This window comes from Sciurus carolinensis, chromosome 2, assembly GCF_902686445.1.
Source record: "Sciurus carolinensis chromosome 2, mSciCar1.2, whole genome shotgun sequence".
Classification (NCBI taxonomy): domain Eukaryota; kingdom Metazoa; phylum Chordata; class Mammalia; order Rodentia; family Sciuridae; genus Sciurus; species Sciurus carolinensis.
In genome coordinates, this window is record NC_062214.1 from 40,790,860 (window position 1) to 40,807,906 (window position 17,047).

General features: G+C 37.4%; 1 protein-coding gene across 3 annotated transcripts in view; it reads left to right on the top strand.

Moving 5' to 3' along the window:
• Window positions 1-17,047, top strand: part of Macrod2 (mono-ADP ribosylhydrolase 2) — a 2,075,735-nt gene that overhangs the window by 1,925,940 nt on the left and 132,748 nt on the right. For 2 of the 3 annotated variants that reach the window (XM_047537628.1, XM_047537632.1), the window contains exon 12: window positions 14,152-14,262. In XM_047537628.1, the coding sequence (XP_047393584.1) occupies window positions 14,152-14,262 (111 nt within the window). The remainder of the gene's footprint in view (window positions 1-14,151; window positions 14,263-17,047) is intronic. The other variant, XM_047537630.1, reaches the window with a different exon arrangement.

A 17,047-nucleotide genomic window follows, 5' to 3' on the forward strand; every position in this document is an offset into this window, starting at 1 on the left:
ATATATCCCACTTAGACCCATCTTGTGGCACTCGATGTCTGTGCTCCAGCCCTACTGGCCCCTCCCAAATTATCAAAGATGTCAAGTTCTTTCCCATATGAGGACTTCTCCACGTAGTCATCCCTCTCCCCCCTTTTACCTCATTAAGTTCTACTTATTAATGTCACTTTGTAAACACCGTAAACTGGTCAGCTCAAAAGTCACTTCCACAGGGAAACCCTCTCATCCATCATTGGTTGAGGGCATCTAGGTATATTCTCCCCCCATTTAGTTTGGGGAGGACAAGCATCCTGTAGAGACCATGAAAAGCCCTCAGGAAGCGTGATCATGAGGAAAAGCCACTGCTGCACAGAAAAGTGAGAGGTGAGTGCCAAGTGGTAACAATGGTTATCACTGGCAACAATATCCATCTGTCCCAATGGACTCTTATTTTCTTGACTCCTTTCCTCACTACTTAATATAAGTCACAAGTACATTTGTCATTCCCAGTTTTTTGAGAAACCATTTTATAAAAGTAAAAGAAATGGATGAAATCAACTTTGAATCTTATATTATTTTACCCAATATGTCTCAAATATCATTTCAACATGTAATCAATATAAAAGTTGCTAGTGAGATATTTTACCTGTTTATGTATTGTCTTCAGTATACGTATTTTACATTCACAGCATCTCTCAACTTGGACTCACCATATTTCAAGTGTCCAAAAGTCATATGTATATCACTAGTGGCAGCATGGCTCTAAAGGACAGATTCTTACAGAGACTAGAAGCTCAATAAATATTTGCTCAATGGCAAAAGTCTCAGCTGAGGTAGTGCCTCCTCAGAAAGTGTCACTGAGCCCTTGGGACTGGAATTCAGTGTTCACCCTGAGAGCACCCATTGCCCTCCCTGCTTCCTCCTGCACAGTGTGTATTGTACTTAATTGGAGTTGAATGCTCACTCCTCTGCCTCCCCTAGAGATGCTTCTGAAGGAGGTGAGTTCCCACCTCGTGCAGTCCTGTGTCTCTACACCTGACATACTGTCCAGAACTGGGGAAACCTCTTCAAAGATTCAAAGATTTTAATCACATTTTAAAGGTAAAGTAATTTAATTAGGACCCTTAATGAAATTTTAGTAAAAAGGTAAATTTTGTACATTGATTTCATAAAGTCTTTTTAAGAAATGCTACTGTAGTCTCAAGGGATCATTCAACTGGTGGCTGTAGAAATTCAGAAGTTGGAAAATGAGCAATGCAGTCACAAACCTGAGTAAGCTGTCCATAGCCGTATTTAGTGAATGAAAGTTAACAATATCACGCTTTCTGGTCTTACTAGTTAATACTCTAGAGCCTAGAGCAGTGCTTCTCAAAGTGAGGTACCAGACGGGCTGCAGATCAGGAATGTCGCCTAGGAATTTGTTAGAGACACAAAGGCACCCCAGTTCTCCTGAACCAGAGCTGGGTAATCTGTGCTATAAGAAGCCTGCCAAGGGCTTCTGACCCTCAGTGAAGTTTGAGAACCCCTATTCCAGATGCAGTAACTTCTAAATAACTCTTCTATAGTAAATAAGGACAGTATAGGGAAGAGGGTTTCATATGTCTAAAATTTTACACAAACTAAGCATTGGCTCTCTCTGCCGAAAGGTGTGTAGTTTCTCTACTTCAAAATTATACCTGCCCTCCATATCCTCTGGTTCTACATCTGCAGATTCAAAGAACCAATAATTGAAATATTTGTGAAAGAAAATTGTGTGTACTAATAGGTACAGACCTTTCCCCTTGTCATTATTCCCTAAACCATATAGTTGAATAACATGTACACAGTATTTACATTGTATTAGGTATTATAAGTAATTTGTAGCCAATTTAAAGTATACAGGAGAATATGCTTGGGTTCTATGCAAATAGTATACCATTTTATATAAGATAATTGTGCATCCATGAATTTTGGTGTGTAAGGGGGTCCTGGAACTAATCCCAAGTGGCTACCATGGGACAACTGTTTTTTTTCGTGTGAAATAAAAGAAACAATATGTTGAAATTTATTCTGGTACAATGTCATATAGTAATTAAATAAACATATGTTTAAGTAAATCCATTATTATAATTCTGCAGTTTTAAAGTAGTAGTAAAATATATTTAGATAGCACTGTTGTTTATATTGTCAGTCAGCTTTAGAGTAGATATCAAGAATTATATATTATAGAATATATATTGTAGAATTATAAGGAGTGAAGGCATAGTGCTATAAAAAGTTCATATTGAATCATGGAAAACTCATATGCTGCTTTCATCTTAAACTTCAAAATTCCAAATCATTATCTTGAAATTTTTATTTTTACCATTTAAAAAGCAAAGTCTAAACACAGAACAAATATTTTAAAGGAAGAAAGTGAGACAAAAATATGAAAAGGAAGGTTTTTCCCTCTGAGGATAATGTGGGGTTGCTCATTACCTCAGATATGTGTCTATTAAATTGCACCCTAAAAAGGACAGAAATTAAACTATACAAAGTACACAAGACTTTCCCTTTGGGAGTTGTCCCACATGGACACTGCACTCACACATGAATATCTGCAATCAGTGACTTCCCAAAGGGTCACATGAACAACCCCAATTGGAGAGTCACTACACTTACTGATGTCAGACTTTTCCTTCAGTTCAAACACTCCACATTATTCTATATTTTTAAAATAAATGCCATACATATTCTGAATAATCATCTCTAGCCTCAATTCCATCTTGTGTAGGCAGACACATCTCAGGAAACCATTCCATCCCTCTTTTGTCAACTCCCAAAGGGAAAGGCTTTTGTTTCCCAAAGAATCTAATTTATTCCCTCTCCAGCATTTTGAACTTTGTAGGTCCCCAACAAACATTAATTGATGACAAAGATTTTTAACAGCTTTTGAATGTATTCACGGGGTGACTTCTATTTAAAGAACATCTTTATATACTTTCCATTCTTCAGCAAAAAAGCAGTTCCTCTTGCCAGTTCTGTATTTAACATCTGCATGAAGCACATTGTGTGCCTGTTTTAAACAAATGTGTGGGCACACTGGTTATCTCAATTCAGGAACATAAATGACAATATGGAGAAATACAGTTTGTAGAAGGAAATTTAACCTTAGGGCATAAAGTTAATGCAAAAATGCAGTTGTTGCTTTATTTGAGAATGAAAGAGAAAGTGCACAAGGGAATCTCATTGTAATGCTATTATGCTAACCTAACCTTGGTCATAATTTTCCCAGATATGGAGTAGACACCAGGTTATGTGTACACCTTTGAATGAATGTAATTTATGGTCAATTCACCAGCATAGTTCAACTACTAGGATAACAGGTTGGCATAATTTGACCTATAACTTCAGTTGCCTGGTGAAGATATTGGAAGACTTTGGGAAAGTTGCTTAATTTCTAGTTGTTGGTTTCTTTAAAAAAAAAAAAAGACACATTAGTGTATTTCTTATTATTGTCTTTCCTTAATGGTTATTGATTGTGTGCAGGATGTTTTGTATCTCTAACAGGCAATGCAACTTCCCTAGGGAAGATTGTGCTAATGAATAGTGTTTGTAAAGTACTTAGAAATCCTTGGATTAAAAACTAACCATATCAGAGTGAAAGTATTTGTATTAACATGCCATATGGGAAACCATATGTTATCTATTAGGATAGTATGTGTGATATTGAAAATAGATCTCTGGTGCATTGGCTTGTACTATTTATGAGATACGCAATAGTAAGTTGGGTTTGCCAGGGTCATGCCTTTGATGTTGAAGTGTCATAAAGTTCAATCCTTCTGCACATATTTTTTTTAGCTCCTTACTGACCTTATAGCATGGGGTGACCATGTAGAATAGTGTTTATCATTATACTGAACATGTGGAAGGGACAGTTGCATGCTAGTCTCTTCTCCTTGGACATGTGTCACACTTAGGTCTCCCTTGACGGGCACATCTGGTTTTGAAATAACAGGTTCCATTATTTCTTCTTCCTTGTGCATGGTTAACTATGCTGTTAGAGAATTTGCTTCTCTGCTCTGAACTGAGGATGAACCCATGAGTCTTACACCTACTCTGTGAAGGCTTATAATACCATTTGGGTTCATTTGGGGTAGAACTGGTTCTACCAGGCATGAGAGTATGACTCAGCATTTCCCCACACTGGCTATGAATGCCCCAACACTTCCCAGGAGATTCTGAAGTCATTAGTCTGGAGAATAGTATTTCCGCAGGAAATCTCCACTGGCCAAGGGGAAGAATTCTTTCTCTTAGCTCTGTGTTCTCAAAAGGATATAGAACAGTGATAGGTGTATTTTAACAAAGGGCTGTGCTCTTGTCTGGACCATCTTCCTTGAAAAATTCTTCCCCACATGATTTATGGCCTTCACATTTCATAAATAATCTGGAAATCTTAGAATAGAAAATAGTTTTCCCTCTTTTTCCTGATTAACTCATGAACTAGCCAGGCACGGGCAGGTAAATCCAGAGCATATTTCATTAATTCACACATATTTATCGAACACATACCATCTGCTCATTCTAGGTACTTAGGAGACATGAGTAAATAAACCAAAGGTCCTCATCTGGATAGCTTACATTCAAGAGGGGGGCAGGTACACATAAGCATGAATATAATAGCCATATAAATTATATATTAGAAAATGATGGATGATTGGGTAAAAAAACAAAGTGGATTCGGAAAAGGAGAAGAGAGTATATAGAGATGGTAAATTGTTGCAATTTTCAACAGAGTATTCACCACAGACCTCATTGAAAAGGGAACATTTGAGCAAAGACCTGAAGCCAGTGGAGGGGACACACCAGGCAGAGAGGTCAGGCAATGCCAAAATGTGGTGACATGAGTCCCTCATGTGCTGGAGGAATGGCACAAAGACCAGTATGGTGGCAACAAGCAAGTGGGAAGGAGACCAGAAGGAAGTGAGGACAAGAAAACACAAGGAATCCCCACCAAACAGGGTCTTGCTATCATCAGAGCTTTGGAGCAGAGGATTGGTATGGTCCGAGTCACATTGACTTCTGCACTAAGAATAGACTTGAAAGCAAGAGCTAGAGCAGTAACACATGTTGGAAAGTCATTGCCACAGCCTTGGAAAGAGGGGACAGAGAATGGTGGTGAAAAGATGAACTCTAACTTACCTGTGCTCCCTGTACTTCACAATTGATTGTTAAGAACTATTCTCTAATATAGAAGAGACATGAAATTTTTAAACTAACCTACAATTTATCAAAGTTTAAGCAGAAATTCAGATACAAATCATATCTTTTCTACATAGAGAACTGAAATATGGTTCAAGAAAAAACTGATTAGGGAGAAAAATGAAGTTTTCTTTTTTATCTGTGGGTAAGTATATATGAACCTTCTAATCGATATAAAGCACTGTGCTGGATGCTGAGGACTTCAAAGGGTATCTCCTATAACAAAGGGCTGTTGCTATAACAGAATACCTGAGGTTGGGTGCTCATAAAGAAGAAAGATTTAGGGGGCTGGGGAGATAGCTCAATTAGTAGAGTGCTTGCCTTGCAAGCACAAGGCCCTGGGTTTGATCCCCAGCACCAAAAAAAAAAGAAGAAAGATTTATTTAGCCCACAATTTTAAAGACTAGAAGTCCAAAATCAGGCAAACCCATCAATTTGACCTCAAGTGAAGGCTTAATGATAGATACTATTGCAATGGCAGAAGCACATGCACAAGAGACCACATAATGAGACAGGAAACCAGAGATATTCAGGAGTCAGGCTTATTCTTTTTATGACAACTCATTCTTGCAAAAACTAATGGGAGTCTCTCAGGAGCTACATTAATCCTCTCTGAAGAAAGTACCCCCAGTGAACTATTCTCCTCCTACCAGGCCCCACCTCTTATAGGTTCTACCACTGCAATACCACAACACTGAGTCTAAGCTTCCATCACATGAACTTTTGGGGAACAAACTCCAAACCATATCAAACCATGACAGCAGGTAAGCAGAGGTCACAAGAAAAGAGAGAAACCTCAGGCTGTGGCATATTCTGGTCCTCTGCCCACTGACGATGATATCAGTAAAGTTATTTGAACTTCCATCTGTAAAAATGGAGATTCAGGTCTAACTCAGTGGGGTCTATTGCAGGATTTGTGGTAACATGTGAGGTGTATAAGCACCCAAATGGTGCAAAAGGAAAGCTTGCAAGCAGTGGGTACCACTCACATTAGACAATAGCTCCTCTATCATGCACAGAAAGACATGAATGAGACTACTCATAGCCACCTTGGAACTGTAATTGGTGTAATCCATTAACACAGATCAATCAACTGATGACATTTTCAGAACAAAACATTTTTTAAATGAAAATATATTCTTTATTTATAGTTTTTTTTTTAACGTTGGTTTTTTTTTTTATTATTGTAAACAAATGGGATACATGTTGTTTCTCTGTTTGTACATGGTGTAAAGGCATACCATTTGTGTAATCATAAATTTACATAGGGTAATGTTGTTTGATTCATTCTGTTATTTTTTTCCCTTTCCCCCCACCCCTCCCACCCCTCTTTTCCCTCTATACAGTCCTTCCTTCCTCCATTCTTGCCCCCCTCCCTAAACCTAACTCTAACCCTAACACTAACCCCTCCCACCCCCCATTATGTGTCATCATCCACTTATTAGCGATATCATTCTTCCTTTGGTTTTTTGAGATTGGCTTATCTCACTTAGCATGATATATTTATAGTTTTTTAAATTTATTTATTTTGATTCACTATACACAAATGGGGTACAACTGTTGTTTCTCTGGTTGTACATGAAGTAGAGTAGCACCATTTGTGTAATCATACATGAATAAAGTGTAATGATGTTTGTCTCATTCTGTTAATTTTCCTTCCCCCCACCCTCTCCCCACCCTTCTTTTTCCTCTATACAATCCATTCTTCCTTCATTCGTACCTCCTTCCCACCCCCCATTATGTATTTTCATCTGCTTACCAGAGAGATCATTCAGCCTTTGGTTTTTTGGGATTGGCTTATCTCACTTAGCACGATATTCTCCAACTGCATCCATTTACCTGCAGATACCACAATTTTACTCTTCATCGTGGCTGAGTAATATTCCATTGTGTATATATACAACAGTTTCTTTATCCATTCATCAATTGAAGGGCATCTATGAACAAAACATTTTTTTAAAAAAATATTTTTTAGCTGTAGATGGACACAATACCATTACTTTATTTATTTTTATGTAGTGCTGAGGATCAAACCCAGTGCCTCATATGTGTAAGACAAGTACTCCACCACTGAGCTACAACCCCAACTCGCAGAACAAAACATTTAAAGATCAGGAATTAACCTTCTCATCTTTCTTTCCTTCCTTCTTAAAGCCATTATGTCCCAGTGTCCCAGATATCATATCTGCATAATGTCCTATTTATAAGATGGTATACATATGTAAAAGATGCCATATTGTCCCAGTTTCCAATTTATAGGACAACATATGTTTTTATTATTAATGATAATAAAGGATATATAAGTTCTAGATTATGTTTTCCAATGTATTTAAATGCACCTGGGTCAATTTTGTTGAACTATTTTCAGAAATGAAAATTAGGGGAACTAATGGGCTATACAGGGCTGAGCATGGTAGGTACCCTCATTGAAAGGACAGGGACCATGGCGGGTCAGACTTGGGGTCTCAGGAAGACATCACCATCTCAGATTGAAGGACACCAAAGAGATGTGACAAGGAAATGCTCTTATGTACTCCTAGACTGCTATAAAGCATATTGTAGGAAAATTGGCAAATTTTTCTTGTGGTCTGTGGCTTAGATATTAGGAATGTCATCAGCATTAATCCCCTGTTCTTGATGTGTATGTTGTGGTTGTGCACAAGAATATCTTTGTTTGTAGAAGATCAATACTGAAGTATCTAGGGCTGATGGGAGTGATTAGGGGATGATTATGTTTGCAACTTATTCTCCAGTGTTTCAGGGGAAACAAAGAAATTTTCTTGTAACTTTCTGTCATTTAAAATCATGCCACAGAACAATATATTTTATATAAATATTTATTCAATAAAGATATAACAGAAAAAGGAATTTATAAAGCCAGAAATATCTTTAGCATTAAAGTTCAGAGTTGTAGCATTGCTCCTACCTGTTTAAGTACCAGAAGGATTTAATTTCCAGTGTTCTTTGTGTTCTGTTAATTCAACAAATTCATAGGAGATTATAGTTTAGTTCTTCATCTCTATTATATTATTATTTCCCACATTTTTGATGGCTCATAATTTAACTATTTTATTCAAACAACAAATATTAGTTATATTTCTAAGTAGGTGGAAAAGGAGTGGTATCAAAGTGGTATCAAATTGATTCTTACTGCTATTATATGCTATACCTAGACAAATTACTGACCATCTCTGTGTCTCAGTTTTCTAATCCATGAATGTGAATTGTAATACCTACTTCATGGGGTTGCTGTATGAATTAAATTTAATAATTTATGCAAAGCATTTAGACACTGAACAGAAAATAGGCATTATTCAATAAATGCTAGTTGGCATTAACTAGTATTATCCTCCAGCCCCCATAACTGTATAGTTAAATAAAATACATAACATTATTTTATTGATGGCAGTGCATACTCTTTAGGAGCATTCTTCTCTTGTGTAAACTAATTTAATTTTCAAATATGTATCTTCTAGACAATTTTGGAATGTGTGAAATGAAAATATAGATGAAGAGAGTACAAAATTAAAGGCTGAGTGCTGTCTTGGAAAAAAGATAACTTCAAGCCTTTTTTTCATTTGTTGTTTTTAGATATACATGACAATAGAATGTACTTTGAAATATTATACATATATGGAGTATAACTTATTCTAATGAGGATCCCATTCTTATGATTGAATGTGATGTGGAGTTATACTGATTATGTGTTCATATATAAATGTAGGAAAGTTATGGCCAATTGATTCTACTATCTTTTCTATTCCCATCCCTTCTCCCTTCCCTTCATTTCCCTTTCTCTAATTCAATGAACTTCTATTCTCCCCACACACACACTTGTTGTGTGTTAGCATCCACAAATGAACATTTGGACTTTTATTATACTTAGCATGATATTCTCCAGTTTCATCCATTTACTGGCAAATTCCATGGTTTCATTCTTCTTTAAGACAGTAATATTCCATTTTGTGTGTGTGCATATATATATATATATATATATATATATATATATACATACACAATGATATGTGATATCACATTTACTTTATCCATTCATCTGTAAAAGGGTCCTTATGTTGGTTCCATAGCTTAGCTATTGTGAATCAAGCTGCTATGAACATTGATGTGGCTGTATCACTATAGTACAGTGATTTTAAATCCTTTGAATATATACTGAGGAATGGGATAACTGGGTCAAAAGGTGGTTCCATTCTAAGTTTCCTGAGGAATCACCATACTGCTTTCCAGAGTGGTTACATCAATTTGCAGTCCCACCAGCAATGTATAAGTGTGCCTTTTTCCCCACATCCTCTCCAACATTTATTGTTACTGGTATTCTTGATAATTGCCATTCTGACTGGAGTGAGATGAAATCTTAGTTTTGATTTGCATTTCTTTAATTGCTAGAAATGCTGAACATTTTTCATGTATTTGTTGACCATTCATATTTCTTCTGTAAAGTGCCTGTTCAGTTCTTTTGTCCATTTATTGATTGGGTTATTTGGTTTTTTGGTGTTGATTTTTTGAGTTCTTTATATACCCTGAAGATTAATGTTCTATCTGAGGTGCAGATGACAAAGATTTTCTCCCATTCTGTAAGCTCTTTCTTCATGTTCTTGATTGTTTCCTTTGCTGCGAAGAAGCTTTTTAATTTGAATCCATCCCATTAGTTGATTCTTGATTTTACTTCTGTACTTTAGGAGTCTTGAAGAAGTCAGTTCCTAGACCAACATGATGGATTGTTGAGTCTACATTTTCTTCTAGTATAGGTGCAGGGTGTCTTCATCCACTTTGAGTTGAGTTTTGTGCAGGGTGAGAGATAGTGGTCAAATTGTATTCTGCCACAAATGGATTCCCAGTTTTCCCAGCACTACTTTTTGAAGAGGCTATCTTTTCTCCAATGTATGTTTATGGTGCCTTTGTCTAGTATGAAATAACTGTATTTATGTGCGTTTGTCTCTATGTCTTCTGTTCCATTGGTATTCATGTCTGTTTTGGTGTCAAAATCATGCTGTATTTGTTACTATAGCTCTGTAGTGTAATTTAAGGTCTGGTATTGTGATGCCTGCTGTCAAGCTTTTTTAACCTGAGAAAAAATAAGCATTTCATTTTTATTAGTTAGCTATCATCACAACAATAATATTACTGCATATAAAATTCCTAAATGCAGTTCCTTACAATGATTTACTTACTCTCATGCTGATGGAGGCTGGGCTCAGCTGGGTGGTTGGATTTTCCAGCTGCGAGCTGCCTAGGCCTAACTTCAGATTGTGGTTTGGATTCAAGTCTGCACCATAGATCTCTCATCCTCCTTAAACCAGCAGCTACAGGAACATCTTCCCATCGTGGCAAATGTCAGGAGCACATGCAACAAATTCACTCATGCAATACACTCAATCCCTTTGCTCACACTCTGTCCAGTAGTATTTCTTGCTCCAAATCAGATCACATGGCCAAGTTCAACATCATTGGGGTAGAAATTCTGTACACAGTGAGAGGACATTGAGATACAGTATCCGATTACAGGGAACTGAAGGATTAGGACCAAGAATCCAATCTGCAAACCACTGCATTTGAATTGTCCAGAAATCTTGAAACTTTTATGAGAAAAAGCAACAGGACTGACAGGTAATACACATCAGATCATTTCCACAGAAACAGCAGTGGATTCAATCTGATTTACTTCCCTTTCTCTTCACATCTCCATGCACATCTCATGAAAGAAACTACAAATTTCAAAGTAGCAATTCATGGCCATAATATTGAATTCTGTCCTTGCAGGACTCTCTCATATGGAATTAAACTTGGACTGAATTCTTATCATGGTCTAACCAATGGTGTATTCCTTCCATTTACATGAATTCACTTTGCAGTAGGAGTCTCTTCTTTTATTTCTATGTGATTTATGAAATATTCTTGCAAACAGTACATATTCAATAAATATGAATTGAAAGGTTGGGAGGTGAGAGTACTAATACTGGAGATGTGAGAAGATACACCCATAGAAGAAATCTTGAAAAATACTGTGCTCTTCTGCATGAGACAGTAAATTGTTATGTCACATTCAATATAAACACTGTGGAAATTTATTTTCTGAAGTAAAGATGTGATTTTAAAGGTGTATTAATCAAGAGAATTTAGCCACACAGAATCTAGCTTCTGTATGAAGTTTTAAGCTAACAAACTAGCTTGGCACTTCTCTGTACCTATCGTTTCACATTTATTGTAAGCCTTTTAAAATCCCTTCTAAAATTCACAAGTTTATATGCCCCACTCCACTTTTTATTGTTTATATGCTTCCTGTGAAGACAGTCAGACAATTCTGATAAAAAGAAAGCTTGTCCTTATCAAATACTTACGGGCACCTGAATGATGTGATTTTTTTTTCTACTTGTGCAAGTCCACTGTTTCACTAAGAACTCACCCATTGGAAGCATTTTAAGTGGATGCAAAGTTAAAAGCCAGCCAAAATGCCCTTCTAAAAGAGAGTGCAATGAATGCTAATCTAATTGCCCAAGAATGCATATGCTGGGCTTTGAAAGCAAGACCTCTACATTGGTTCCCCCTGCTGGATTTGAGGATGCATTGTCTTGGAAATTGATGCAAATAATACTCCTAAACCTTTTCATCTGAGGGCATGTTGCTCAAATGGTAAATCCAGCATGCTTCTAGAAGGCTTTTATTTTGTGATAAACATGCTAAGTGTTCTTGAGTTTGTTTCTCAAGAGCAGAAATACTGCAAGTAGAAACCTGTGCAGCCAATACTCAAAGTGGGTAACAAAAGTATGCCAGTCGATGTGCTAGGGAGTGGGATGGCATGCATGTGGACTAAGGAGAAAAACCTAGGGGGAAGTAGACTGGGTCAACTGCCAGTCTAGGTTTTATTATTAGCAGGTTGAATTTGGGGGTCAGACCATGAATTTCTTTTTTATGCATTTATGACTTCTGGAACCAACCTCACATTCCCCAGATTAATTTCCCTTTCCCTACTTGTCTTTCTCTTTGTAAGAAAGTACTTTATCACCTTATAATGGACATGGTAACCAGACTAATTCTTAAGGTAGACTCTCACTTGTGGACTTCACCATGAAATCTGTTATAAAGTCTATCTGTTGGGAAAAGTTGGAAAATTTCTCCCTTGATGGCAGGAAGTTGGGGAAGAATGACTAAGTTTTTGGTACATGCCACTGAACCAGCATGTCTTTGTTAAGGGGTCAAGAAAACCATGTTGGCTATTTCCTGGTAGAGCAAATGCAAAACTGTCACATGGAGAATCACAACAGAAAAAAATGTCGGATAATCTTGTGGTTCTTATAAATATGCTATTTAGAACTCTGTACTTAAGAGCCCCAGGTTCTCATATCAAAGATTTTACCTTGTCCCTAGTAAGATGACACAGTGCTGAGCCAACAGAGAGGATTCTGTACTTACAATGTATTGGTCAATTGTATTCTTCCCCAACTTGAGAGCAACCTCTGCCCCGCCTTTTTTTTCCCCCCTCATTCTACTGTATACCTTGCCTTTCATTCAGGTCAAATCCAAAGGTACTCTGATCTGAAACTCTCTTCAGTAGTTTATTTTCCAAAGCTTCTTGGTAAATGTTTCTCCATTGCTCCTGACTTTCTCGTTTTAGCTGTGTTATAAAGGGCCTCCTCTGGGGAGGATTTCCTACCAGTCCTCTTGCCTCTGCATTAACAGCCAGCAGTGGTCACAGATGCTGGTTGGCCAAAACACTTAAGCAAGATAAGGTTAAGTGATTTGGGCCTGCATGTGGGTCAAGAGTTTTAAAGGGCTGGATGATTCTTCTTCTTGTCACACTGGCACATTCTGGGCTGGGTTGGAAGGTGTGAAAAGAGGTCACTCACATGCCTGCCCCTTGGTGCTTGACCTCATGACCGTCTCTTTCCATATTTATCTTTGCATGAGAGACTAGCCTGAACTCTTTTTTTGAGGCTGGTTTTCCAAAAGGAGAAAGCAGAAGTTGTCATTCCTCTGAGAGTAGCCAGAATCCTGAATTCTTCTACCACATCTCGTTGGTCTAAGCAAGTCCCAGCACCAGTCAGGATTCAGAGAGTAGCATGAGAGTCTCCATTTCCTGAGAGACAAAAGATTTGAGATCATCTTTAACCCATATTAATATAAACTGGTAACTTCTGCTTCTCTGCCTTCTGTACTTGACTACATGTTTTATTTTGTTCCTGTGACCTTAAATAAACTTGTCATTTTTATTTGCTTTATTTTCCAAACAAAAAGTGATTTGGGGGTCTTCCCAACAATGAGTTATAAACTGATTTTATAAGTAAGTCTTTACTTACTTTTGGCAAGTTTGTTTATTTATTTATTTTGCATGCAAATCCACAGGTATAATACACATTTTAAGAGGAAAGAAAACTTTACATAGTTGCTAGTACACAGCCCCCATTGTCCTGCTGATTTATATTTCACAGAGTTACACACTAAACTAACATAATCAGTTCCAGAAAATATTTCATAGCATAAATACATTAAGACGGTCATGTATGAGCTAAGTTAAAATAGACTTTTTTGCAACATATATCAAACAGGAAAATAAAGGACATAGAAATTCGTTCAACCAAGTTGCTTTACACAGACCCTGTAACTTGAGTCAGAGAATAAAAGTAGATTGGAAATTAAATCTGTATTGCATTTGGGAAATGCAGAGCAAAGAGATGTTACCAGGACCGCTGAGTGAATTTTGTTTACTGCAGTTCAACATTTCATCTAGCAAATCATGTAAGAAGGGATGAGTATAAATGCATCTATTTATGTAGGTAATTTTTCTGTTTCATGCCTCTGATTCATCTCTCTGCCTTGCTTTATGGGGAGTCATGCTACACTGGTTGCAATTAATTTCTGTGCTGCATATTAGCCATAAAGAGATATTTCATAAATTGACTTGATGTATTTTTTTTTCCTGTGTGATTTTCTTGAAAGATGAGAATGGTCCAGAAGAAAAACAAAGTGCAGAAGAAATGGAAGGGCAGAGCCAAGAAGCAGGTGGGCTCAGATTTCTTTTGAGGAGTCTCCTAGGCCTCATCCACAGAGGTGAACAATAACTTTACTCAATGCTATTGTCTGAAAATGTTTATACCTTTTCCCCTGATTAACTCCAACCTTCATTCAGGTCTGCAGTTCTGTTAACCATGAGTTGCCTATGCTTCTAAGTAGAATGGTACATTCTCACTCAGCATCTCATTTGCTAGTTCCATTATTCTTTTCTGTAATAACAATTTGCTTGGTAATGCTCTAAGAAGGGTGGGTGGAAATTGAAAGTAACAAGTCAAAGCTTGGATGACTTAGGTCAGGAGAAAATTAGTATTTGGTTTGAGGAGGAAAAACGAAGTGAAACTGTTTAAAGGCAATGGAGAAGATGCTTTCCCTTCACAATGAAAATAGTGGTTTTCATTATTTTGCACTAAATTTTGAAAGGTCATGCTTCTGGTTATTTCTCTGCAATTATAGGAAATGGTATCATGGAGCCTGACTATCTCCCCCACCTTTTAAGAGCAATAAGTGAGATCAAAAACTTTCCTGACATCACCTATGTTCACTAAAGGACAGATGTGTCAGCTGAATGTTTATAGATTCTACACTGTGTATTATAAATTGAGCATTTTAAAATAAAACAGCACTTAAGGCTCAAAAGGGATTGAAATCACCTTTGATTTATCATCTCTTTCTACCCAATATTGTACTCAGGCACACTCTCCTTTAAAAGAATAATAGGTAACCATGCAGTTACCAGCATAACCATCAAAATAAAAATATCCTCTTCCTCCAATTTCCAAGTGATCTGTCCAGTTCTAATGAGGTCCACAGAGGGGCATTTTTTAAATAGTGGACTGTCTGATGTGTGCCAAGCACGTCCTAGGCCATATGCTGAACTCCTGGAATTATACCAGGTAGTGTGATAAGTTTTCCACTGAAAACTTCCTACATTAACCTTGGAACTTTTGCTAGGGAACTGGAAGCTTTTATTATTAACCTGGAAGATGGAATTGAAGAAGGCCAATCAGAGAAAGCACTGAAGCAAGGCAGCAAGGACCTTGTGTACCTATTACTGGGTCAACTGGCTCCTTTTGCTGAAGCGCAGTCCTTGCAATGAAATGAATTTCTGATACTGCAAACTGTTGTTATCCAACTTCCCTACCCCCCAACCCACACATCATTATGCTCTGTAGAAGATAAGCCTTATGTGAAAAGCTGTCACTGTTTTTACTGTTTGGAGCTGACAGGTATTTGTCAACCAACTGCTAACAGCTGAGGCCACTCTCTGACTGTTGAAGTCTCCCTAGTTTTATTCACTCATTGCTCTGTCCCAAGCTGTTTTTATCAACGTAGTTGTTTTTCTCTACCACATGTATATATGCACATACACACATTCTCGTATACATGCACACACATTTTCCTGTGTTCTCTTTAATCCTCTTTTTCCAGTAATCAGTTGAATACAGGGAGTTTCTTTTTGGATATGGGATCACCTTGCCTAAGAGCAAAGAGTGGTGGAATGTAAGTCCTCTTCTCCAGAACTTGCCTCTGATAGCATTATCACCTCATTACCTCTCGATGTAAAGAAGAGCCCCAACTGCATTCCCAAGTGAGCTTGCTGCTTGGCACAGAGTCTAGCAGCAGGATTCATTTGTGATTGTGTCTGGTATCACCAGACATCATTATGTTCCCTCTACTCACTTCACATCCACCCTAATCAGAGTGCAGAGAAATTTAAGACATCTTCTGATTATTAAAACTCTTCTGACCTGCTGGATCATTTAGAAAATAAAAATATCTTCTTTCCATTCAATATAATCTCCAGTGCCAGTTTTGGTTATGTAACTCTGCAGGCCTCTTCCAAATGATGGAGAAAAGATACAATCTGAAAATACATAGTTTAGAAATTTTGACAGTTGTCATGATTGAATCAAATCAAAATTATATAGAATATTTATCAGGAAGTTAATGACATATACATACCAATGGTGTGGTATGACCCAGGCATTGTTTTGACACTGGAAATATAGCAGTAAAAAACAAACAAACAAACAAAAAAAAAAAAACAGTACTCCTACTTTCTTGAAGTTTGTATTCTGGTAGGGTGACCCTAATAATAAACAAACAAAAAGGAAACCTATCCAATAATGTAAGTGTTTGAAGAAAAATAAGATAATGTAGGAGTGATGGCCAGATGGCAGCTTTCTATTGGCTTTCTATTGGCTTGATTTGGAGTAGTTGAGATCTGAAGATGAGATGGTGAAAGGAACAGAGATGGCGGAGCAGAAATGAAATGCCTCTAAGTCACTTTGAGCTTAAGATTGGAGACAGACCAGTATGACCAGAGCAGAGTGGGTTTAGGAGAACATCATGTGTGAGATTCAGTAAGAGATGATAGGACTAGACAATGCCTAATGGTGTAAGATTTGACTTTAGAAGAACTGCAGAAAAGAAGTTCATGGAAGATTTTAAGTATCAGAGCAACATGATCTGTGTTTTAACACACTCACTGTGACCGTGAGGGAAACTGGGCTAAAGAGTTGCAGTGAGATGAGTTAGAAGTATGCTTTGGGAAAGCAATGATGTGGTTCCTGGAAATGAGGCAAAGAGGACTGATTCTGGGACTGGGTATATAGCTCAGGTGGTAGAGTGCTTGCCTTGCAAGCATAATACCCTGGGTTCAATCCCTAGCACCACAAAAAAAAAAAAAAAAAAAAAAAAAATGTCTGATTTCTGTCACATCCTGGGGATAAAGGCAACAGGACATGCTGATGCACTGGTTGAGGGATCTAGGTCAATTCCTCGGTTTTCAGCTTCAGGAACTGCATGGATGATGGTACCA